Consider the following 22,586-nt stretch of genomic DNA (forward strand, 5'->3'; position numbering starts at 1 on the left):
TTGCGTCAACTTTGTTTCCATTTTCAACATTCTAAAAAAATTCAGTTCGAAACCTGAGAACGACACATAAACGAACACGGGTTGTGTTTGCGAAATAATATTATCACACGACGACCCTGAAGTACTAGTTGTAGCAATAGCGTAGTGCACTTGGAATACAGTGAGCACACAGTGTTGTCTTGTTGTTATTGGTATTTGACAACTCTGTCTCTGATTTCAAAGGAGGAGCAGATTTTTTAATTCGGTCTTGCTTCTGAAACATTCCGGTCTATATCCAACCTCAAATATATGGACTTTTTGGACTACATTGGATTTTCGTCAAAGGACAATAATATTTCTAATGAGTTAGTAGCCATCATGTTTTCATCCATTCAATTCTGATGATTATTTTAATATTGTTTGTGGTGATGATACTTTAATGCTATTAATATCAAATTCGTGATTAATTCCAACATTGGACCAACACCATCGATATGAACATCAACAGATCTATGAAAGCTGCAAATACCATTGATTTTTCTGAAACATCTTCTCCGATATGGCTGTTAGGCTTGATGTATCAGCCTTGCCTGATTTGCTCGGACGAACAGGGCGGATCCATGTTGGATAGCTCAATGATGATGACCTCAACGGCGTCTTCTTCAACTGGTACAGGTTTGGAGAACTCTTCCATGTCAGTTTCTTCATTACCGAATTTTGCAGATCAACCACAACAACAGCTTCCAACTCCGAATACAATCAATAACACAAATTCCATGATGAATCAGCAGCAAATGTATGGACAATTTCAACAACAACAGCAAGTTTCAAACAATGATGAAAATTCACCCAAAACGCCCTCAAAACCAAAACGATCTTTCTTTTCAATGCCAAAGAAAAAGAAAACGTTTTCGGATAATGATTTGGTGAAAATTTACCACAACAAGTTACAATTTGAGAGCTTTTTATCAGATTTTGAATCAAGATTTTGGTTAACATACCGAAAAGATTTTGAACCAATCTCAAGCAACCCACTACCAATGGAGCAGATCGAATTACAAACTGTCAATAGCTTGGGAAATTTAAGCTCAATGAATAGCAGTGGCATTATTAGCAGTCAGGGAAGCGCATTGAGCTCAGGTGCAAGTCATAATGGAGATGACACTCCATTCTTGACAGGATCATTTACTAACTCTCCTCCACACGCTCAATATTACTTCAACAATTCTAATGGCGGAAATCAATCAACGAAATCTGCCTCATCCTCCTCACTAAGCAAACTGTACAGATATGTGATTAACTACACGGCACCCACCTCCGATACTGGATGGGGTTGTATGATGAGATCAGGTCAAATGTTATTAGCACAGGCCTTTTTAACACATTACCTTGGCAGAAATTTCCGATTACCAACTACAGATAGGACAAGAGGAATGTATCAAATTATTCAAAGTTGGTTCTATGACTTGGACGCATGCCCTTATTCCATTCACAAAATCGCAAGAGCGGGAACCTACTTTGGAAAAAAGGTTGGAGAATGGTTTGGACCTTCCACAATATCCTATGTTTTGAAGTAAGTATTTTGTCATTTTCCTACGAGTAATCAATATTGATCGGTGACATCTTTTTAGATTGCTTGTTGAGCAACATCTGAGAGGTGAATTTGTGGTTCATGTGGCGGATCAAGGAGGAATTTATATCGATGAGTTACTTGGTAAATGCGAGTATGACTACGAGGAGTTTTCCATCGATGTGAATAATGTACAGAAAGAAAATACAGAATCTATTTATCCACAAATTGAGTGCATAGGTCCAAGACTGCGTGTGACAAAGAAATGGAGACCCTTAATCATTTTAATTCCCTTGCGATTAGGTCTAGAAAATTTTAACACAGATTATATACCCTCAATCAAAAAAGTGTTTGAAATTCCTCAAACATTAGGGATAATGGGAGGAAAACCTAAATCATCGCTATATTTTATTGGATATCATGACAATGAAGTTATTTATCTAGACCCTCACACCACTCAGAAATCATCTCCAAAAGAAGAAACCTATCACTGTAAAACGCCACTCAAAATTCCAGTTTCCAAGATTGATCCTTCTATGGCTCTCGGATTTTTGTGCAGCACAAGGCAAGATTTTGACGAATTCTGCAATTTAGCTAATCAATATTTAACTCATCGATCTCATCCTTTGGTTTGCATTCGAGAGCATAAGCCCCAAGAGAAAGATTTGGATGTTTTGTCATTCGACGACATGTCCGACGAGAATAATCACAAAGAACATCACGATGACGAGGATGACGACATTGTGTTTGTGTAAATAAACAACTGTGCAATAAGTAAGGAACTTTTCAAGATCTTTTGTTTGTGTGTAGCAAGGTAAGTAGGAGAACATAAATTTGCATTCGTCATCATTATAATCTGCCAGGTGTCAATTCACAAGTTCAATAATAAAAAAAATGGCTACAGCACTGGACTATTGTTTCAAGTTGATTGTCATTGGAGACTCCGGAGCAGGTTGGTTGAATATTTAAAGTTGGATATTCTTATCGGACTATGTGTATTTTCGAACCGTTTCATATTTTCAACAAACCATGCAATGAACATCATTCGGAACAAATCTTGTTATTTTCAACAAACATCAGGAAAATCTTGTGTCATGAGAAGATATCTCGAAAGCAATTGTATGTTTAAATGTTACATTGACAATTGTCATGCCATCATAATGTATCGCTTTAATTTGAAAAACACATTGGATGGTCCATAACCTCCACTGATTGTTGGATGATTTGAAATCAATGGATAATATCAAACAAATGAAATTTTCAACAATACTAGTCTATGAAGACCAAACGCACACCATCGGAGTTGAATTTGGAGCTAAAAATATTAACTGTGGAGGAAAGAAAATTAAATTACAAATTTGGGATACGTAAGTTCGAGTCATCGAATCCTACTTGTGAATTTATGAAAATTTCAAATGTAAAACCTTAGAGCCGGTCAAGAACGATATCGATCCGTAGTGAGGAGTTACTACAGGGATGCCATCGGAGCAGTTGTGGTTTATGACATTACCAATGAAGAAAGTTTTAGAAATGTGAAACGATGGATTGAAGATGCAAGAGAATTGAGTGATGATAATGTGACATGTGTTTTAGTTGGAAATAAGAAAGATAAAGAAGATGAAAGGAAAGTGAATTTTATGAGAGGAAGTCAAATGGCACAAAGTTTAGAAGCAGCATTTTTTGAAACGTCAGCTGTCACTGGAGGTATGTTTCTTGTAATTTACAGTACGATTTAATGTTTTAAATTGAATTTTTTCAATGAAAAAACAGATGGAATTGAGGATGTTTTTGCTAAAATGACGAAATTGATTCTAACAAAAATTGAAAATAATGATTTAAAACCAAAAACAAAGCAATCCATTCTACTTGATGCTGGAAAAAAGCCTCAAGAAATTGAATCGTCAACGAATGACAATCAATCGTGGTCATCTTATTGTCAATGTTAATATTAATCTAATTCCAACATTATTTTGTAAATTTTCAATTTTCTCACATTAAAAAAAATGCAAACACTGAATCCAGTCACACTTCAACTCTGCGACTCCGATTTCACGTCCAATGCTGTAACAATCAACAATTATTTAATTCATCTCCTTTCTATGAAATTCGCGCAAAATTCTCAAAAATCTTTTTCAAGAAAATTTACATTAATTGAAACTTTGGGATCTCCATTACAAATCGGTTCTGACAATTTTCATTTTGCTCGTCCCAATGATGTAAAATTATGTTATTCGACTCGTTGCATTCTTGTCAGTGACACGCACAATCAACGAATTCAATCCTTCGATCTCGATACGAAAATATTCAAAGGAACGATTCATACACCTCATTGGCCTCAATTTTTATGTGTGATTGAGTCGAATTTGAAATATATTACAACAACAACAAGTTTTGGAAAATATGCAAATAGAAAACGTGAAAATAGTGAACATGACGCATCCGTACTCGTGTCATGTTCGGATCATTGTGTCTACAAGTATTCCATTCGAAAATGCATCGATTCATTTCAACAATCCAATACAATGACCAAATTCTTGAAATCATTCGTTGGAACACTCATTCCCCAATTGAAATTAACTGAATATATATGGAAGAGTGGAATTTCAGGAGAGGATGGAAATTCATTGCATCATTTTTCACAACCCTCATCGATGGCTTTGGTCGAGAAACAACTCTTTTCACACACCAATGCATCACTCTTTGATAAGCCATTAATTTTACCAAGTTGGGAATCACAACCATCCAATTCTATCACCAATGATAGTAGTAGAAGTAGTGAAGAAGACTGTAAACACTCTAATGAATCGAATTGGCTCGTCTTGGTATGTGATTCCCTTAATCATCGAATTAAGGTTTTAAATCCGACAACAGGACAAGCACTTGTTGCCATCACTCATTATCATGAAATGATTCAACGAATGAGTGGACCTCAATTGAAACTTGTGCGATTTTTTACACCAAAATTCATTGTGGTTTCGCCTCACACGCAAGACATTCTCTTTGTGGAAAATTTAAAATCAAGTTCAAGAATTGTCTTATTGAGGCAAGGTGATTTTTCCAAAAATGGAATTGCTCATTGTGTACATGTTCAAGAGAAGTCTGTCACCATTAAGGGACTATTAGGGGATTTAAATGTTTCTGGACTCATGTATATAGCAGATCGCAATGGAATTTCGATTCGAAATGTGTTAGGACATTTGACAGATGAGTCTCCATTCAATGGAAATTGTGAAGTATACAGTCCGAGTGGTATGTGCCTCAATGAACACAATGGAGAATTACATGTTGTTGATTATGTCTATCATACGCTCCAAGTGTTCCAATGAGCTTATTTTCAATTTGAGGACATGCACAATTTTTCAATTTTCGAAAATCCTCACTCCTACTGTACAAATGTACCTTTAAATTCTTACATTCATGGCACACACAAAGATCGAGTTTGCTTTGTGTATGAATCAATGATATCCAAAGCTTTTCCTAATCCGTCTCATGAGTCATTTTGCGAAAAACCAACGAATCATCCTCCTCACTCGAGGAACATTCAAAAATTTCAGAAAAAAAAAATGGATCGCCATCAAGTCCTTGAGGAATTTGCTGACTGTATGAAAGATCAGGAAGCGATTGAGAGTACGTTTGATAAATTAGTGAAAGAGAAACGAGCGGATCTGTACAAGAGTGAAACGGATTTGAAGAAGAGAACGGATAAACATAAGAAGAGAATCAAATCTTGTTTGGCCATGTTGAACGCGTTAGAATCAACATCCTCATCATCGGATAATGGTGCGGCTGATGAGAATTTACAATTGGCTGAGAAGAAGGCTCAACTCAAACACAGTTCAAAGAAGCTCGAGATGATCGGTAAACAAACGTTGAATACGGGTGGATTTTTTGTAGAGCAATTTCTCGGAAAGGAGTATAGTGTTGTTTTAGTGGGCGACGATTCGAGAAAGTTTAATTTCAAAAAGGAGTATGAGACTTTCAAGTACAAGTGTACTGTTCTGAATATTCCAATCACGTTATTGTTAGCCTTCTTCTTTCATTCCCGAGTGTTGGACACTTTTTATCACTTGTATTTGACATACTTTTATTTGACATTGGCCATCAGAGAGAATATCTTGGCAGTGAATGGATCTAATATCAAAGCCTGGTGGATTAGACATCACTATTTGAGTATTGTATTGGTCATTACGTTGTTGACTTGGCCAGAAACTGTTCTTTATCAAGCGTTTAGGCCTTACTTTTTACTTTATGCTCTCTATGCTTCAATTGTGCAGGTTTTACAGTACAAGTACCAGAAAGATCGTCTCTATGTAAGAACAGCTATTGGAAAGTCAAGTATGATGGATGTGGCAAATTCTGATAGTTCCCAAGTCGTTGTTGAAACTTCTCTCGCTCTCTTCTTCCTGTTACCTTTCATTTTCTTGGGACAATTATTCCAACTCTACAATGCATATCTGTTGTTAGATATGGGATATTTCAATACTACGAACTGGAGAGATGTTGAGTGGCAAGTTTTTGCAAATGCAGCACTATTCCTCATCTTGGCTGTTGGTAACTTTGTCACCACCGTCGAGGTTTTAGTTAAAAAGGCAAAGAGAAACAAGAAGAAAAAACAGCAATAATCACAGGATTAGTCTCACAACCCAATATTTATTCCCCATTTCCACAATCATTCAATGAAAACCGCTTAATATTACCCACATTTTATCTTGTTGATTTATTTTGTAACTTCTTCAAAACAAATTTCATCGTTATAAGGCGAAACGGAGGAAACCTTAACATCAACAAAATCACCAACTTCATAGTTGTTGGAAGACTTGACGCTTGCCCTGAATGCTGACTCCATCAAATAAAGTGACAACACAAAAGGAAGCTCATCTGGGTCGAGGCTTGTCACCACATTTTTCTTTGACTCCAACACTAAGGCCTTGTATCTATTATTTCTTCCAGAAAGGGTGGTCAAGTTTTGTTCGAAATACTTCAACAACCAGAACCTTTCACTCTTTTTTTGCAAGCTTGTGATGGCTCTAGTAGTTGGTTCAATAGCAAAGAGAATTTCCTGGATTTCATCCCAAGAATAAGGCTGTTTTTCTCCTCTCATTTGGGCCTTCAGTTGATAGTGAACTAAGAGGTCACTGTATCTTCTAATTGGTGAAGTAACTTGGACATAAGTTGAACTACCAATACCTTGATGAAATTTGGGAGATTGATTGATGCAAACTCCAGCAGTTGGGAAAAACGAGTTGTTGGATCGAACAACCACATCACATAGATCCTTTTCTGATATTTTTGGTGTTAGAGAAAGCATTTGATCAATTTCATCATCTGGAAGTGGAGGAATATCCATTGTAACTGTTCTTGTTCCTCTGTAAGGAACCGCTATGTCATGTTGTAATGCATAGTGACCTCCAATTTCATTGGCTGCAATCATAAACTCCTGCACTAATCTTCTGGATGAGCTAACCTGTTCCTCCCAACTAGTTCCAATTTCGAGAGTTTGTTCAGAGTTAGAAACATCAATTTTTGGCTTGGGAGAAAGAGAAGGTGGAGTAGCTCCTTTTCTCATACGGTACGCAAATCTCAGATTTGCAACGTGAAGCATTAATTGAAATGCGTCATGAACCTCTGCGTCTACTTCGACAGTTTTGTCAATAATTTGATCAGCAAGAGAATAATCAATCTTTTGAACCTTGCCAAGAATTGCAGGAAATGCCTGCCATTCAGATAGAGAGCCATCACTGCCAACCTTTGAAGAAAAAGTGAGGGAATAGTTTTCCTTCTTGTCAGATAAACTTAAAACATCTTCACTCAGCTCCGATGATATCATGTTAAACTTTCTTTCTGGGAGATAAATGCTAGACACTCGTTTTTGGGCCTCGTAGTCAATCGATGAACCTTGGTTGATGAATCGAGTTACGTCTGCAATGTGTACATACATGTAAGTGGCTCCATCTCGTACTTCAACGCTCACTCCGTCATCTATTTCTGTGGTTTTTGGATATTCATCAATCGTAAATACAGGTAGATGACGTAAATCTCTTCTAATCTTACTATCTGGATCTATGGAATTAATTATTGCCTCAATATTCTCGTGTACTAATTTTTTGAAATTATCCTCTTCCTTCATGTGACACATTTCATCCTCCATTGACCGCAACAAGTGAATGTTCTGTGTTGTGAAAAGTTTCAAGTCTCTAGCCACTCGGAAAGCTTGAAGGTGATCATCCGCTCCAAGAGGTTTGAAAAAGGTCTCGTAAACTCTCTTCTTGTTGTCCAAGTTGGCGTACATTCCCAGCGCATACTGTCTAAATAGTGAAAGTCTTTCTTTATCTTGTTCCTCGTCGATTTCAAGAAAGTCTCGAGTAATTTCCAGGTCAGGACGCATAGCTTTGATTTCCTTCATTATATTATTTCGCAATTGCTTGTAGAATAAACTTCTTTCTTCGTTTGTGGCTAATAAACGGTTAGCGATTTTAAGTAAAAATATTTTATCTTTCAAAATGGTTTCCTTCTCTTTGGATCCCATTTGTTTGAGCTCTTCAACTTCTCTAAGTGAGCGACACTCAAAATTGAGATTAGAAGTATGTTTGAAGTAGAGTGGGTTTTTGTAAAGAAATCGGTAGGCAGAGTAAAGGGAGGCAGGTTCTGTTGATTGGAATAAATGTTCAGCAGCATCTTTTATCGTTATCTTAACGCTCTTTCGTTGGAGGAATGCTTTCCACATGTTATCACAATCTTCTGATGTTAATTTTTCTATCATGGCACTGCTTTGAGCTTGCAACTGTCGAACGTCATCAATATTGAAATTTTGATCAGTATTATCTGAAGAGAATTGATAAGTTAGTTGACTTGAGTTTACCACTCTGTTTCTTCCGTTAATGTCAATAATCACCCATTTGTTGTTATTCTCGTCCAACGATTCTGGACCTGTAATAATTGCTAACCTTCGTTCAAATTCATCATCATATTCAACAATGACGTTTGTTTGTTTGGATTCTTCTTTGAATGCTCTTGAGAGATTCACAGAGCCAGGAGAAGCAAAGCTACTCATGCTATGGAAAGCCCTCTTCCCAAACTGGCTAGTTGTTGACTCTCTCATTCTATTCTTGCTTGGAGAGGATGGGCAACTTACTGAAGGAGTTGATGATGTAAGTGCAGATGATGTACTATTTGTCTTTTTATAAATTCGAGATCCAATATATTGAAGCTTCTTTCGAGCTCCATCATTTTGTTGAATTGATGGTTGAGTAAGAATGTTCGAAGATGATGTTGCAAAATCAGCTCCTCCTGGTTCCTGTTGTAAGAAGAAAGCCTCTTCATCATAATATGGGTTTGGTGCGTTAGCGTTGTGGTGGTGAGGTTGATATCGTTGTTTTGGAGTTTGACCGGGCGATGCGTAATAGGTGTAATTGTTGTAGTGATATGTTTTGTAGTTGAAAGCATCGGTTTGGCATTGGGAGGTATTTGAACCGAGCTCTTGGTTGTGTAGGAGGATGATAGTGATGTGGCAGGTGAAGCATTGGAAGTAGTAGGTGATGAAGAAGATTTGGGAGTAAAAGGTGTTGTTGATTGAGAAGAGTTTGATGGAGAGAAGGATTCACCATAGAATTTTACCGAAGTAGGAGGATTAGGTAAGCTCTGGTTAGAAGTGAGCATGGAGATGGATGACTGGGAAAGTCCTCCTGTGTACTTCTTGAAGTGATGATGATTCTTTGACATTTCTCTGTGTTTATAAATTAATGATTGGATTTGATAGTTTGGTCGGTTTGTTGTTCTTTGAACCTTGTAACGGCTACCTCAAATATTTCTTTGCTTTCGACAAGCAACTGGTTAGCGAGTAATACCAAAGAGTGATCAATAGCTAAACAGAGAAAAGAACGTGTTGGATGATGAGGTGTTTGTTATTTCAGTTTCTGTTTGCGCAATCCTTCAGAGTGGGTCTTCCGGTTGCTTCAGGGTGGATGATGAAAAAGATGCAAGAGGATGGTTGGTTTATTTTTTGCGGTGGTAAGGCAAAGATGGAAATTTTCTAGCTGCTTTACAACAACGCTTTTGATTGCGTTTCAACTTGAATGCAAACAAAAAATGATTCAAAACAACAACAATTCAGAAGTACAAGAAAGTTACTCTGATCACACGCCAGAAATGCATCATGATGATGATGAGGATTTTACAAGTATTGTACAGGAACTGTTATTTGTTTAAACGTTCCTGAATTATTTGAATTCGGAATTGATAATTATTCTCATCGGCTGAAAAACGAGTTCCGAGGTATTAATCAAATCCCTCTCAATGTTCCACATTTGATATATTATAACAGAATTGAGCATGATAAGTTTGGAAGCGGCCAGGGACCAAGAATAAGCTTTTTTCACATATTTACAAGAGAACATCCAATATTAATTTTAATTTTTGATGAGACTGAAGAGGATTTCACAATTCTCTCAGAGGACAGCGATGATAGCAAATTTAAAGAGATTGCCAGTCAATACAAAAGTGGATTATTCATCAAGCAAATAGCTCCATACTCTGAGGAAATGAAAAGAAATTGGGCGGAGCTTGTTTCATTCATTGATGAACCATTCTTGCAACGGGTTGAGCCTATTAATCGAAAAATTACTTCCACTCTGCATCAAGAGGAGCAAGAAGATCCAATGAAGAAGAAATCAAACACAATTTTTTACACTCACATCCCACAAAAACTCTCACGAAAAGGTCTCACTCCTGAACAAATTACCAAGCTTAACTTTGATAAGTCCCAATTGTTGGAGGAAATTTTACAAGCTTTCGTACAACGTGGGTCTACGATGGAAAGAGCTGCAAAGGAAATACTGGCCGAGATTCAATTTTCTTTTATATGCCTTCTTCATGGTCAATGCTTGCATGGGCTAAATCAATGGAAAAAACTCGTGCACTTGTTTTGCAACTGTGAGGATGCTCTATTAGAGCACAATGAGGTTTTTATTTCATTTGTTAGTGTTTTAAGATGTCAATTTGAAATGCTTCCCAGAGATTTCATTCAAGATATGGTAGAACATGATTTTGATCCCAATGAGGAGCAATTGTTGGAGATGACATCATCCTCAAGCTGCTCCTCAGAAACCAAAGAGCAGCCTCAACGAAACCAAAAGTCGAAAGTAAGCAAACGAGACCACTTTCTTCAAAAAACTCTTCTTCAGCTCTTTCTCACTGTTAAATCTATCGAAGATGATGATGATGAGATAAAGCCAGCATCTTGGTTTTTATTTTGTAAAATTATTGGTAAATTCAAAGAATTTTTGGAACAAGAGTTTGAAGGTTGTAAGGACATGTTGCACGAGGACGAAGAAGACGAACCTGTATATGTATACAATTAATTGGCAAAGATGATGACAGTACGTTGTTTTTGATATGGTACCAATTCATATCATCAATGACGTGACAATGTGATTAAGGAACAAGAGTTTATTTCTTCGCAGACATTAATTCATCATTCTCGTAAAATGAACTCTCCAGATTTTACATATTCTCGAACGCTATATTTTACATTGGTTAAACATATGATGAGGATTATTTCAAAACAGTTCGTGTAGATAGTCTCTGTTTGAGCATTTAACAAGTTCGTCAGTAACATTTGGAGTCCATTCAAAACATTCCATCATACGATTAACACGTTGAATTTTAGTTTTGACAAACAACCGTTCTTAAGGGTTAGCGGCTTGCTGTCCTTATTATTATTTAATCTTGTTCTTGAATTCTTAATAAAGGATACATCAAGCAGCTGTCATCTGATTCATAAAAAAAATATTGCAACAAATGGTGAACCATCATCATGGCAGTACCATCAACCATTTAATAGTACCTTCCGTGAGCGTCAAGAAATGCAATTGGCTGATTTTAGCATGTCTCGTCACGTTCTCAATCTTGCTCACCACTCTCATGATGATTTATTTTAAAAAACGAAATATATATTTACATTCATCTCACAACGATTGCACCACACCTTTGACAACAACAATTAATTTAATCAATCGATACACTCCTCCGAAAGTTCCCAATGAATTTCAAAATTTTATATTCAGCCACGATCGTCATTCAAAAAGTAATGAAAACATTGTGATTCCTTCGTCACAAAAGATTGAACATTATAATACTCGAATGAACAATCCTTCACTCTTTTCGAGTCATTACAATTGTATCAAACAATTACCGGATCATGTCAATCGTACAAGTTTAAATAATCGATATTCATTGAATTGGAAATCACTCTATACTTCATGTGTATTGGAAAATGTGTGTTTAAATAGAAGAGGAGAATGGATATTATATTTACATCATGAACATGAAAGAGAAAAATTCAATGAGCAAATTCTTGTACTTACGAGCTCTCTGAGATTAATCATGCATGAGTCGATCAAGTTTAAAATTCACACCAAATTACCTCCACACAAAGCTTCGACGCCATCCCATCAATATGCTTCAGAAAAAGATGACACGTCAATTTTTAAAATGTCAAAACAATTTAGTTGGATTCAAACACCAACATTTGCATTCTCACGATATGCTACCTCTAATGTGGGTCATTTGATTATGGATAATTTATTTTCAGTGTTTAATTTGATGGCCAATTTCGAATATGTGAACTCGAATCATTTTTTACTGTTTTTAGATGATCCATTTAACAAAGAGACTGGGTCATTACCGAGAGCAGGTCATTCACCAGAGAGAGCAGAGGAAGTATCATTGCAATGGGCAAAATTCTTCTCTTCCCAAAAACCACTTCAATTATGTTTTGATCGCTTCACAAATTCCTATTATATTCATTATGCTCCATGTCGGCAAGATAATGTGGAAAAATCAATTAAGGAACAGTTGCCACGAGAAGAAGGAGATGAAATACAAACATGCTTCTCAAGTCTATTCATTGGATCCGTAGAATCGCATTATTTTGATTTTTATGGCAGAGAAACGATATTTCCCTTATTTAGAAATTATTTATTGAATCAAGTTGGATTGTTAGAGCCAAAGAAATACAGCCACGAAAATCATCACGCAGTGCGTCGTCATACTCTAAAAATTGCCATTCAGAAAAAGCCAATTTCTTCCAAACACAAAGATTCCATTATTAACACGTTTGAAATTGCACAACATTTCAACGAAAAGAAGAATGAAATATTGACTCGTTTGAATACCATCTATGGAAATGATATCGACTCTTCTCATCGAGGCGTTGCTGCAAAGAAATTTCATTCCATAGAAATTATCGAATTGAAATTAGAAGAATTGAATGCCATGGAACAATTACATTTCTTCAAAGAATTAGATGTGTACATTACTACTCAAGGATCTGCTTCATACATGTCCATGTTCATGCTCAATCCAACCTCTCTTCTCTTCTTCTCACCTCTGTGTCGATCTGAAACTTTCCAATGTAGTGATTACAACATTAGAATTCACAAAACATTTTCCAACGTTCGAACCATTTCATTGAACGATCATTTGGACATGATTGAATGTGTCAAAGAGAATATTCCCAACGGAATAGGATACAAGGTTCAAAAAGTGGAACCACCTGGAACTGTTTATTATTATGGAGATTGTCATTTGAGATTGAATGTTGAAAAGTTTTATGCATTGGTGTTGGAAGAATTGGAAAATATTCACACAAGTTCTCGTCATTGGACCTAACGGAGTGAATGCGTTAGAACAGCTAGGATGAAATAATTTTTAAAGAACTTGTGTCTGATCCTCCTTAACAACGAAATGGTGATCATATCCAATTTTAGGCATTCCAAACCTTAACATAATATTAACCCTCAATTAATGATCATGCCATGATCAACATTGGATTATTCTCACACCTTGTGTCAAACTCACAATTTTGTACTTACCCAAGTTTGATCTGCTAAATTCATTCGGCAAGACTACTTCCCTTACTTCAATTAGAATCAAGATCCTTTTTCCACTCAAAACAGATAACATCTGCCAGAGTAAATTCAAATCATCTAGATATCAGGAGGAATTCTTTTCTTGGGTGTTATCCATTCTCTCAGAATGAATTGGAGAACAATAAAACTCAAAGATTAAACGGCTCCCAAAAAAAACAAAAAAATGTCCCAGCAACCAACATCATCATCCTCTCAGGCTCATCGTCATCACCATCCACAACTCACTGATACGGTACTTATGGTGAGACCCGTAGATTTTGCCTTTAACGAACAAACGGCTGTGGATAATGAATTTCAGAATAGAATAGAGGACAAATCAGCTTCTCAAATTCGGGATGATGCTCTCTCAGAGTTTGACCAGTCCGTGAAGAATTTGCGAGAGGCTGGTGTACAAGTTTTGGTTTTGGAGGCTCCTAAAACTCCACTCTCTACCAAGGTTCCTGATGCTGTGTTTCCAAATAACTGGTTCTCAACATGTGCTGATGGGACTGTATTTACCTATCCAATGTTCACACCAAACAGAAGAGCCGAAGTTGAACGCTTGAATGATGTCTTGGAATTGTTGAAAGGCGCCAATCTCACAGTGTCTCGTGTGATTGAAATGCACAACGTACCTTCATCATTGGCTTTGGAAGGTACTGGTTGTATGGTCTTTGATCATTTGAACGGTGTGGTGTATGCAAACTTGTCAGAGAGATGCAATGCCAAACAATTAGAACAATTTGTTCAACATACGAATGGAGCTAAAACCGAGTTGGTGACTTTTAGAACCAAGAGCTCAAATGGAAAGGAGTTTTACCATACAAACGTCATGCTCAGCATTGGTGAAGACTTTGCTATTGTTTGCTCGGCAGTCATTGTCGAAGAGGACAGAGAAAAGGTAATGTCTGCACTGAGAAAAACAAGAAAAACAGTGATTGATTTGACTATTGAACAAACTGAAAAGTTCATGTGTGCCAACGTCTTGCAATTATGCACCAAGACTGGAGGAAAAGTTATTGTCATGTCTGATTCTGCATACAATGGATTTACGGAAGAGCAACGAAACTTGTTGGAAAAGGAACACGGAAAGTTGGTGCTGTTCCCAATTAGTAAGACCATTGAAAAGATTGGTGGTGGAAGTGCCCGATGTATGGTTGCAGAAGTTTTCAACCCTTCACAAACCGATGTCAAATAATTTTGGTTAAAAAGATTGCCGTGACATGCTCTCCCCTTTTTCAGACTTCTCTTCATGCTATTCAACCATAACCATTCACCACTACTTGCCATAGCAATGATTGATTCTGGCCATTTTGAAATCATTTGGTAGCAGAGTAAATTTTGTGAGTTACTCTTTTTACGTTGATTTTGAAATAGGCTCATTGTTTAATAATCTAAATCTCCTGTTGCTACCTTGTAGGGATGTAGTTCCCAAATAAACGCCATATATAGCAACAACATTCCATTCATTCTTGATATAATTCATCACTAAACTCCAAAGCATATCCATTGAATGCCTCTGTCACAAGCTCTGCATCTTTCAAGTCATCAATTGCAAAAGATAGGGTATTATACTTGGCAAGGGCAATTGTTTTGCGTGAAATCCTCTCACATCCAACCCTCCAACAGGAATGACGTTATCGCTCCAAAGTTGTTCAGAAGCGCTCTCAAAAGTCTTGCTATCTTTCTTGATGGCTTCTAAAACAATTTCTTGATCATCCGATACATGATGAAGAAAATGTCCATCCTATTTGGTAAATTCCACATAATTCTTTGTCTCTTCTTAACCTTTTTGAACCGCATTCAACACAATGTCTCGTTTTTGAGTTCATTGCTTACGTATGCAAGTAAAAAATCCAAATTCTCTAACAACGTGGAGCATTATTTCTTTCTTTGAATCATCAAACTAATCAATAGTTTCGAGCTCTGTAAATATTAATTTTACAATCTTTAACATGAAATTATGATCTCTTAACAAGATACATGATACAATTCGAAGAGCCTGCTTATTTTGTTTGATGGCTTCAAAGATTAGTTCCTTATCTTTTCTTAATTCATTTCCAGCCATCCACAAAGCCATCCCATTTTGACGAACTGCTTTCTTAATACAAATTCTCTGTCGTTGTGATACATATCCCACTACATCCACTGTATTCTTTATAGCTGCCAAAAAACATTTGTTGATCGATGCGAATCATAGCTAAAATTACGTAATTCTGATCCATTGTGTTGAACACACAATCTCTATTTTCTTGAAGTTGTCTTGATGCAAATTGTAACCCATAACCACTCTTTTTGATATGATTCATCATAAATTCTTGATCGTTCATAAACTCTATTGGAAAGAAATTTGAATATTAATTCCCAATTCAACCCTCACTTCTTCTTTCCTAATGTTGTAATGAAAATTTCTTTTTTAATAATAAATTAATCTCTTTCATGATCCAAATTTTCATCACGATGTTCGGTTAATGAAGAAGAATTTAAAAAATCAACAATCATCACTCTCGCCATTCCACCATTTTTTCTTGGCTTGCTAGAAATCCTCTTTGTTCACTGGGTCTTGTCAATATTGTTCATTCTTTCTTGATGTAATTTCTGTTCTTCTTTCAAATTGTTGCAATGAATAATACTAATTCCAAACGATGAAGTCCGAATGTCATGACATCAGCACGACACGTTAAGACTAACAATTTTTTTCTTTCTTCCCGCCAACAAAATATCATCCATTCAAAACGAAAAAAATATTCATGAATCGTAGTGGAAGCTTTAGGAGAAGCCTTAGCTCAACGTCCATGCAACAAGCAGCAGCTTCGGCCAACAAGAGTATCAACAGTGTCAATAATAATAACAACCAACAAAACATCAACAACCACACCAACGACTATGAAGATGTAGATGAGGAAATTGAGGATCAAATCGATAGTGCAAGAAATATTGAGGATGATTTTGATGCTTCGAATCAACAAGAACATATTACTGTTGTTGTTCGTGTAAGACCACCGTTACCTCGAGAAATTAAAGCGGCTCAAGAACGAGGTGAGCCCTATGTGAGCACTATCAAAATTAACGACTCTCATAAGAGTTTGACCATCTCCGATGCCCTTGATAATGATTATGGTGTGGGTCATTCTTTTACTTTTGATCATGTGTATGGTGAGGACAGTAGACAAGATGAAATTTATGAGAATCATGCAAGAGGAGCAGTTCTTTCGGTTTTAAAAGGCTATAATGTAAGTTGATGAAATAATTACAACATGCATTTAGGTTGTTTTCAAACAATTTACAACAATAGGCCACTCTGTTCGCGTACGGCCAAACTGGTACAGGTAAGGTAAGTATAATTTCAAATGCACTAGCCACATTACAACATCATTGATGCATCCTCAGACTTTTACCATGGAAGGCTTTAGTGGAAAGCGAGAACTGAGAGGAGTAATCCCGAGAGCAACTGAAGACATATTTGATTGTAAGTTTCTCTCGTTTTTGATCAAATAGATCACTCATTTACCATCTTTGACTCCATTAGATATTGAAACCAAAGGTTCTTCGAATATTAATTTTTTAATCAGAGCTTCCTATTTACAGATTTACAAAGAGGTAATTTACGATCTACTGGACCCATCTAAGAGCAATCTTACCATAAGAGAGGACAAGAAAAAAGGAACGTGTGTTGAGGGTCTCACAGAAGTGGTCGTCAGAACTCCAAAAGAAATTTATCAACTTATCGAACGAGGCCGAAAAGGAAGAGCAAAAGCAGCCACCAAGCTGAACGAAGAAAGTAGTAGAAGTCATGCTGTATTTATAATCGTTGCAGAACATCTTGAACGAAGCGTTTCCAATGAGGAAGATATTGATTGTGCCAATGCTGATGCGATCACAGGAAAGCAAGGTACACATGAGGTAAAAGAGTCGTATCGTATCGGAAAGCTTAATCTAGTAGATTTGGCTGGAAGTGAGAGAGTTTCTGTGAGTGGAGCTTCTGGAGATCTACTAGAACAAACAAAAAAGATCAATCTTTCTTTGACATGCTTGGGAATGGTCATTTCTGCTCTCACGAAAACATACAAGAAAAAGGAAGTATATGTGCCATACAGAGATTCCAAGTTGACAAGATTATTGGCTGACAGCTTGGGAGGCAATTGTAGAACCACCATGTTGGCCATGGTCTCTCCAGCTCTTGAGTTTTATGGAGAATCCTTGTCAACACTTAATTTTGCAAAACGAGCAAAATGCATCAAAAACGTTGTAACAGTCAATGAGGATTTGGATCAACGAGCTCTTCTCAGAAAGTATGAAAAGGAATTGAAGAGATTACGAATTGAGCTATCAAAGAAGAACAAGACTGTAGTGGGAAAGCAAAGAATTCTAGAATTGGAAGAAGAGAAAAGAAGGGCTGAGGAGGATAAACTCGCAGCCATTGAGGCCTTGGAAGCACGATCAAGAGAATTCCTTCACGAAAAAACTCTCAAGAGAAAACTAGAAGAAAAGATTGCCCATCTTCAATCTCAATTGCTGGTAGGAGGTGAGAAAATTGAGGAAACACCAGCGTTCCGAAAGCTTATCAAACAAGAGTATGAACGAGTCCATAAGCAATACGAGAAAAAGTTAGCTGAATTGGAGCGAGAGCGTCAATCCATAGAAGAGGATAAAGCACAGGTTGATAGATACAAGCAATTGCTACTTAAACAACGAGACATCATGATTGCCCTCACAGCAAGACTCAATGAAAGAGATGAAACTATATTGTCACTCCAGGAGGAACTTGATGCTTATGATCACCATCAGAAAATGTTGGAGGATGCACTGGATAGAAAAACAGCAGCACTCATCCATCTACAACGAGTCACAGATGCTGGATTAAGTACTAAGGAAAAAGAAAAGCAAGCTCTCAGAAAAATCATTGAAGTCAAAATGATACCGTATATGAACACTATTTACAAGAGTATGAACGCCTTTGAAACTCCAGAAATGGAAGAGACCACAAAACAAGTCAAGAAGCAGGTGGCCACCGTGACTCAACTCATGAAACAAACGGCCAATGCTCTTTCGTTGAATTCCGGAAATTCCACTGAAGAACAATCCTCCACTTCCGAAGCCTCCTTAAACCAATTCCAAACTCATGAATAAATTGTACCATCTTGCTCCGAATAACTCTCTTGTGCACATAATCTCCTGACATCCATGCTGTTGTTGTCGAACCCAGTTGCGAACCACACTGGCACTGGAATCTTTTTTCTCAATCAAAACAATCCAATCAATTCAATTAGGTTGTGAAGAATTTTTGCGAAACGAAAAAAATATTAATATTGCTGCTGCCCTTCCTCATCATCACGATACATCAATAATTCTTGAATTTTCCAAAAAGATGAGAAAAGCAGCAACAACAACATCATACGTACCACCAACAACATCTACTACAACAACATCAGAACCGGTACCTCCTTCATCATCTTCTTTCATTAATAGTGTAACAAATTTCATTAGAAATTTACATAAAGCAAAAGGCTTGAGGGAGCCTCGTAAATATGAAGATTATAACAGAGAAGCAAAGGATTTATTTGTTACCGATGCTGGAGAGGGCTTCACTGTCCAATTAAACAAAATAATTGGACAAACAGCTCAACATGAATTTGGTTTGTCCCACTCAGTCTTTGTTGGTGGGAGCGGAATGAGACCACCAGATTATACCACTACCGTATCATTTGCAAACAAGACAACTAATCTTCTCTCTCAAATCCAACTTCCACATTATATTCACTTTTTCATGTTGAAACGTAAATTCTTGAATGAAAAACTTACGACCGAAGTGAATTATGCAAATGCAAATAATAACCTTATCGCAAAAGCAGATTATTCAGAAAGGGATTATGTGATTGATGCTCAGTATGATCTTGAGAAGGGCAAATTTCAAATTTCCTATATGCAAAGCGTGTTGCCATTCCTTCAACTCGGATGTTCTGGCTTCTACAGAACCTCAGATAGAGTGAGTGGTCTTTCTACATGTGTGCGTTATCAACCAACAAAGGAAGCTATTGTTACTGGTGAAGCTAAGGTGTCTGGTCCACTCTCTCAAGCCAATACCTATAATTTGAAGGCTTCCTATTATCAACAAGTAGGTGTTGATACATTTTTGTGCACGGAAGCAACCTATGATGTTTCTGAACGCACTCTCAATTTCATTTATGGATTCCAACAATTGTTCCAACAAGCTAAATTCCGTGTTACTGCATCTCAAGACTTTAATATTAAGGCTAGTTTTGATATCATGCCAACCATGTCGACTAATATTAACACCTCAATTGATGCAAATCCAGCCAAATCAGAATACAAGTTTGGTGTTTCCATTCAAATTAACTAATAATAAAAACGCTTATGGTGTAGTCCTTGAGAAAGTTTTATGTGAGGATGATGGAATTGGGTAATTCTAATGAATTCATAGTTCAACAACAAGAAGTTCCATCCTTAAGCTGTCTCTTCACTTTTTAGCTTTTTTCTGAGAACTAGCAAGTCCATCATGTCCTCTCTGACACCTTCCATGTCATGGTCAAAGGAATCGTCATCATAGTCAAATATACTTTCTTCAATCTCAACCTTGGGTTCTGCAATGTCAAGATGAGGCGACGAGTCCAAATTATTGTTCATGTTAGGCGTGGTAAGAAAATTGGAAGGAACTGCCGGTGGTTTCGGTGGTGAAATCTTCTTTGAGGGTTGTCCAAGAATAGTTGTATCATCATCGAACGTCAGTTGCTTCTTGACTCGATCAAATGATGGTTCCTTGATCATGTGGTTGGCTTGTTTTCGACCCTTATTCCCCAGTGGCGTTTCCTTTGTGCTTTGCTTTTTCATTAATATTTTACCCATCACTTTTCCAACAAAATTAGAATCCAACTGTACAGAAGCTGTGGTATTCGACGACAAACCAGCCTGGGGTGACACCATGATATTCGGAGAGACAATGACAGGTTTTTTCTTATTCCTTACATGAGGATTGTGATCTAGGGCAGCATTGGTACTTTTTGGTCTACTCTGGTGTGTATGTTGTTGTTGTTGCTGTGACAACCGTTTAGGACTTGGAGTTTGTGGATTCAATAATATCTCTGGAGAGGTGGTTTGTTTTTTAATGGGTGTCGAAGGAGCTGATTTTGGTCTCAATAGTGGTTGACCAGTCGGTGAAGGAGTAAGAAGATGTTGTCCATAAACCTGTTGTTGTTGAGAATTCGGTGGTGGTGGCTTGTGTGGATCATTGTGAAACATGTTATAGAGCTAAAAAAGTATTGTAAAAAGATTGTAACATTCATGTCAGGGTCAATGGTTATGCATTCATTCTCTTACTTACATTATAGAATTTCTCTTGAACCACTTTAGTAGTTTCTGTTTTGTAATATTTGCTGTCCAGAGGTTTTTTCTGAGGTGTTGTAGAGGGATCTCTTGCAATATCTTTCGAAGGTGACGCAAATGGTGATGTGGAGTGATTGGGAGTAGAGGGCTGGGTGGACAAATTGGAGGGCGTGTGGAATGTAGAGGTGGTTGCTGTTGTTGTTGTTGTTGTAGTAGCATTGACACTAGTCAACGTTGAAGTATTGTTGGATCTTGGTGAAACAGATGGTGGTATTGGAAGTGAGGGTGTAATAATGACATGACCATTCTTGATGAGCTCATTCAATTGGTTTTGTTTTTTCAAGAGTCGTTCTTCCATGTCTTTGAGCTCTTGCTCTTTCTTGTTGAGCGCGAGAGATTTTTCATTCTGTTCGCATCGTGTGAATGTTAATTTTGTGAGTCATTCAGTTCAACAACAACAGGAGGAGCATACTTACCAAATCTTGACATTCTTGTTGATGTGTGGCTTCCTTTTCTTCAAATTCTCTCAGTTTTTTCTCCAAAGCTTGAATTTTCATTTCATATTCTGTCCTTATTTGTTTTTCAAGAAGTAAAAATTGTTCTTTTAGTTTCAGCTCCTTGTGACGCAATTTCGCCTTTTGAATTCTCAATTTTACAGCAGAGTAATTTAAAATATGGTTAATATCTGGTCGTTTGCTTGGATCCTTTTCTAACATTTTGAAAATTAAAAACTGTAGCTCCATAGAATACTGTTTAGACAGAGGTTTAGGAGTTTCACTCACAATTTTCCTTAATTGATCGGTTCATACAATTGTGTTTTCATCAAAAATTAACACTTACTTAGCGAGTGCGATTTGATTCGTTGCCAGAAATGGCGGAGAGAAGGATGCCAACTCATACATGAGGCAACCGAAAGCCCAAACGTCACTTTTATGATTGTATGGCTGTTCTTGGCATAATTCTGGACTTTGATAGAGTGGAGTTCCTACATTGGTTGAGGCGAAAGATGATTGAGGACCAAGTAATCTTCCCAGTCCCATATCTCCAATTTTTACATTATCCTCGGCGTCAAGAAAAATATTCTGTGGTTTAATGTCACGATGCTATAAACGAGTTTGTTTGTAAGTATCCAGTTTTCGTACATTCATACTTACTAAAATTCTCTTGTCATGTAAATATTTCAAACCTTGTGAAATTTGTATGAGAAAATTCCACAATAAATCTTCCTTAAACGCCTTTCCTTGCTGTTGTTTGATCTTTTGTGTGAGATCTCCTCCTGATGCATATTCCATGATAATACACAGAAAATTATTCTCAAGAAAAGAATCCAAGTATTTGATAATGTTAAAATGTTCACATTGACTCATGAGTCGTGCCTGGTCGATTCATAAAGAAATGCATGATGACAGAATGAATACAAAAGTTGGTTTGACGAGTTAACGACCCATTTGTTACATTCAAAATTCTTACCTCATTCAAGGCCTCTTCTTTATCCCTCTCGTCAACTCCATCCAAGTTTACCACTTTTTCAACACAAATTTCACCTGTAATTCTATTCCGAACCTTATAGACCTTTCCATATGATCCGGACCCTAATTCTTCCAGAATTTCATAATTCTGAAGTACCATTCTTCGTTATCTTGTAGTACTACAACCAACTTCAAAGATGATCACTATATTCAAAAAACAATAACAACCACTTTCCGAGCGAGCTCTCTGGTGCCAGCTGTTTTGGTGTTTCAATTTTTTTGTATGTTTCAAATTTGGTTTTGGCGGCACAAGTTTTTGAA

General features: G+C 36.9%; 11 protein-coding genes across 11 annotated transcripts; 9 read left to right on the forward strand and 2 right to left on the reverse strand.

Moving 5' to 3' along the window:
* Nucleotides 1-288: 288 nt before the first annotated feature.
* Nucleotides 289-2,304, forward strand: C9374_010946 (uncharacterized protein; the record flags this gene model as incomplete). Its single annotated transcript, XM_044686546.1, has 3 exons — nucleotides 289-344; nucleotides 488-1,552; nucleotides 1,611-2,304. 3 exons carry the CDS (start codon nucleotides 289-291, stop codon nucleotides 2,302-2,304), a joined length of 1,815 nt encoding a protein of 604 aa, XP_044543550.1.
* A 139-nt stretch (nucleotides 2,305-2,443) lies between these two features.
* Nucleotides 2,444-3,495, forward strand: C9374_010947 (uncharacterized protein; the record flags this gene model as incomplete). Its single annotated transcript, XM_044686547.1, has 5 exons — nucleotides 2,444-2,501; nucleotides 2,630-2,668; nucleotides 2,823-2,916; nucleotides 2,979-3,253; nucleotides 3,320-3,495. The coding sequence occupies 5 exons, from the start codon at nucleotides 2,444-2,446 to the stop codon at nucleotides 3,493-3,495; spliced, it is 642 nt and encodes a 213-aa protein (XP_044543551.1).
* A 57-nt stretch (nucleotides 3,496-3,552) lies between these two features.
* On the forward strand, nucleotides 3,553-4,875 carry C9374_010948 (uncharacterized protein; the record flags this gene model as incomplete). Its single annotated transcript, XM_044686548.1, has 1 exon — nucleotides 3,553-4,875. The coding sequence occupies one exon, from the start codon at nucleotides 3,553-3,555 to the stop codon at nucleotides 4,873-4,875; it is 1,323 nt and encodes a 440-aa protein (XP_044543552.1).
* A 237-nt stretch (nucleotides 4,876-5,112) lies between these two features.
* Nucleotides 5,113-6,171, forward strand: C9374_010949 (uncharacterized protein; the record flags this gene model as incomplete). The annotated part of the gene is made up of 1 exon (XM_044686550.1): nucleotides 5,113-6,171. The coding sequence occupies one exon, from the start codon at nucleotides 5,113-5,115 to the stop codon at nucleotides 6,169-6,171; it is 1,059 nt and encodes a 352-aa protein (XP_044543553.1).
* A 95-nt stretch (nucleotides 6,172-6,266) lies between these two features.
* Nucleotides 6,267-9,268, reverse strand: C9374_010950 (uncharacterized protein; the record flags this gene model as incomplete). Its single annotated transcript, XM_044686551.1, has 2 exons — nucleotides 6,267-8,843; nucleotides 8,936-9,268. 2 exons carry the CDS (start codon nucleotides 9,266-9,268, stop codon nucleotides 6,267-6,269), a joined length of 2,910 nt encoding a protein of 969 aa, XP_044543554.1.
* Nucleotides 9,269-10,086: 818 nt separating this feature from the next.
* On the forward strand, nucleotides 10,087-10,905 carry C9374_010951 (uncharacterized protein; the record flags this gene model as incomplete). The annotated part of the gene is made up of 1 exon (XM_044686552.1): nucleotides 10,087-10,905. One exon carries the CDS (start codon nucleotides 10,087-10,089, stop codon nucleotides 10,903-10,905), a length of 819 nt encoding a protein of 272 aa, XP_044543555.1.
* Nucleotides 10,906-11,344: 439 nt separating this feature from the next.
* C9374_010952 (uncharacterized protein) lies at nucleotides 11,345-13,216 on the forward strand (the record flags this gene model as incomplete). The annotated part of the gene is made up of 1 exon (XM_044686553.1): nucleotides 11,345-13,216. One exon carries the CDS (start codon nucleotides 11,345-11,347, stop codon nucleotides 13,214-13,216), a length of 1,872 nt encoding a protein of 623 aa, XP_044543556.1.
* A 423-nt stretch (nucleotides 13,217-13,639) lies between these two features.
* Nucleotides 13,640-14,653, forward strand: C9374_010953 (uncharacterized protein; the record flags this gene model as incomplete). The annotated part of the gene is made up of 1 exon (XM_044686554.1): nucleotides 13,640-14,653. One exon carries the CDS (start codon nucleotides 13,640-13,642, stop codon nucleotides 14,651-14,653), a length of 1,014 nt encoding a protein of 337 aa, XP_044543557.1.
* Nucleotides 14,654-16,205: 1,552 nt separating this feature from the next.
* On the forward strand, nucleotides 16,206-18,585 carry C9374_010954 (uncharacterized protein; the record flags this gene model as incomplete). The annotated part of the gene is made up of 4 exons (XM_044686555.1): nucleotides 16,206-16,688; nucleotides 16,751-16,789; nucleotides 16,846-16,924; nucleotides 16,985-18,585. The coding sequence occupies 4 exons, from the start codon at nucleotides 16,206-16,208 to the stop codon at nucleotides 18,583-18,585; spliced, it is 2,202 nt and encodes a 733-aa protein (XP_044543558.1).
* A 238-nt stretch (nucleotides 18,586-18,823) lies between these two features.
* On the forward strand, nucleotides 18,824-19,816 carry C9374_010955 (uncharacterized protein; the record flags this gene model as incomplete). The annotated part of the gene is made up of 1 exon (XM_044686556.1): nucleotides 18,824-19,816. The coding sequence occupies one exon, from the start codon at nucleotides 18,824-18,826 to the stop codon at nucleotides 19,814-19,816; it is 993 nt and encodes a 330-aa protein (XP_044543559.1).
* A 104-nt stretch (nucleotides 19,817-19,920) lies between these two features.
* Nucleotides 19,921-22,425, reverse strand: C9374_010956 (uncharacterized protein; the record flags this gene model as incomplete). Its single annotated transcript, XM_044686557.1, has 6 exons — nucleotides 19,921-20,721; nucleotides 20,795-21,202; nucleotides 21,273-21,585; nucleotides 21,637-21,899; nucleotides 21,951-22,172; nucleotides 22,267-22,425. The coding sequence occupies 6 exons, from the start codon at nucleotides 22,423-22,425 to the stop codon at nucleotides 19,921-19,923; spliced, it is 2,166 nt and encodes a 721-aa protein (XP_044543560.1).
* Nucleotides 22,426-22,586: the final 161 nt, after the last annotated feature.

The sequence above is a fragment of the Naegleria lovaniensis genome (assembly GCF_003324165.1).
Source record: "Naegleria lovaniensis strain ATCC 30569 chromosome Unknown tig046, whole genome shotgun sequence".
In the NCBI taxonomy this organism is placed as follows: Eukaryota; Heterolobosea; class Eutetramitea; order Acrasida; family Naegleriidae; genus Naegleria; species Naegleria lovaniensis.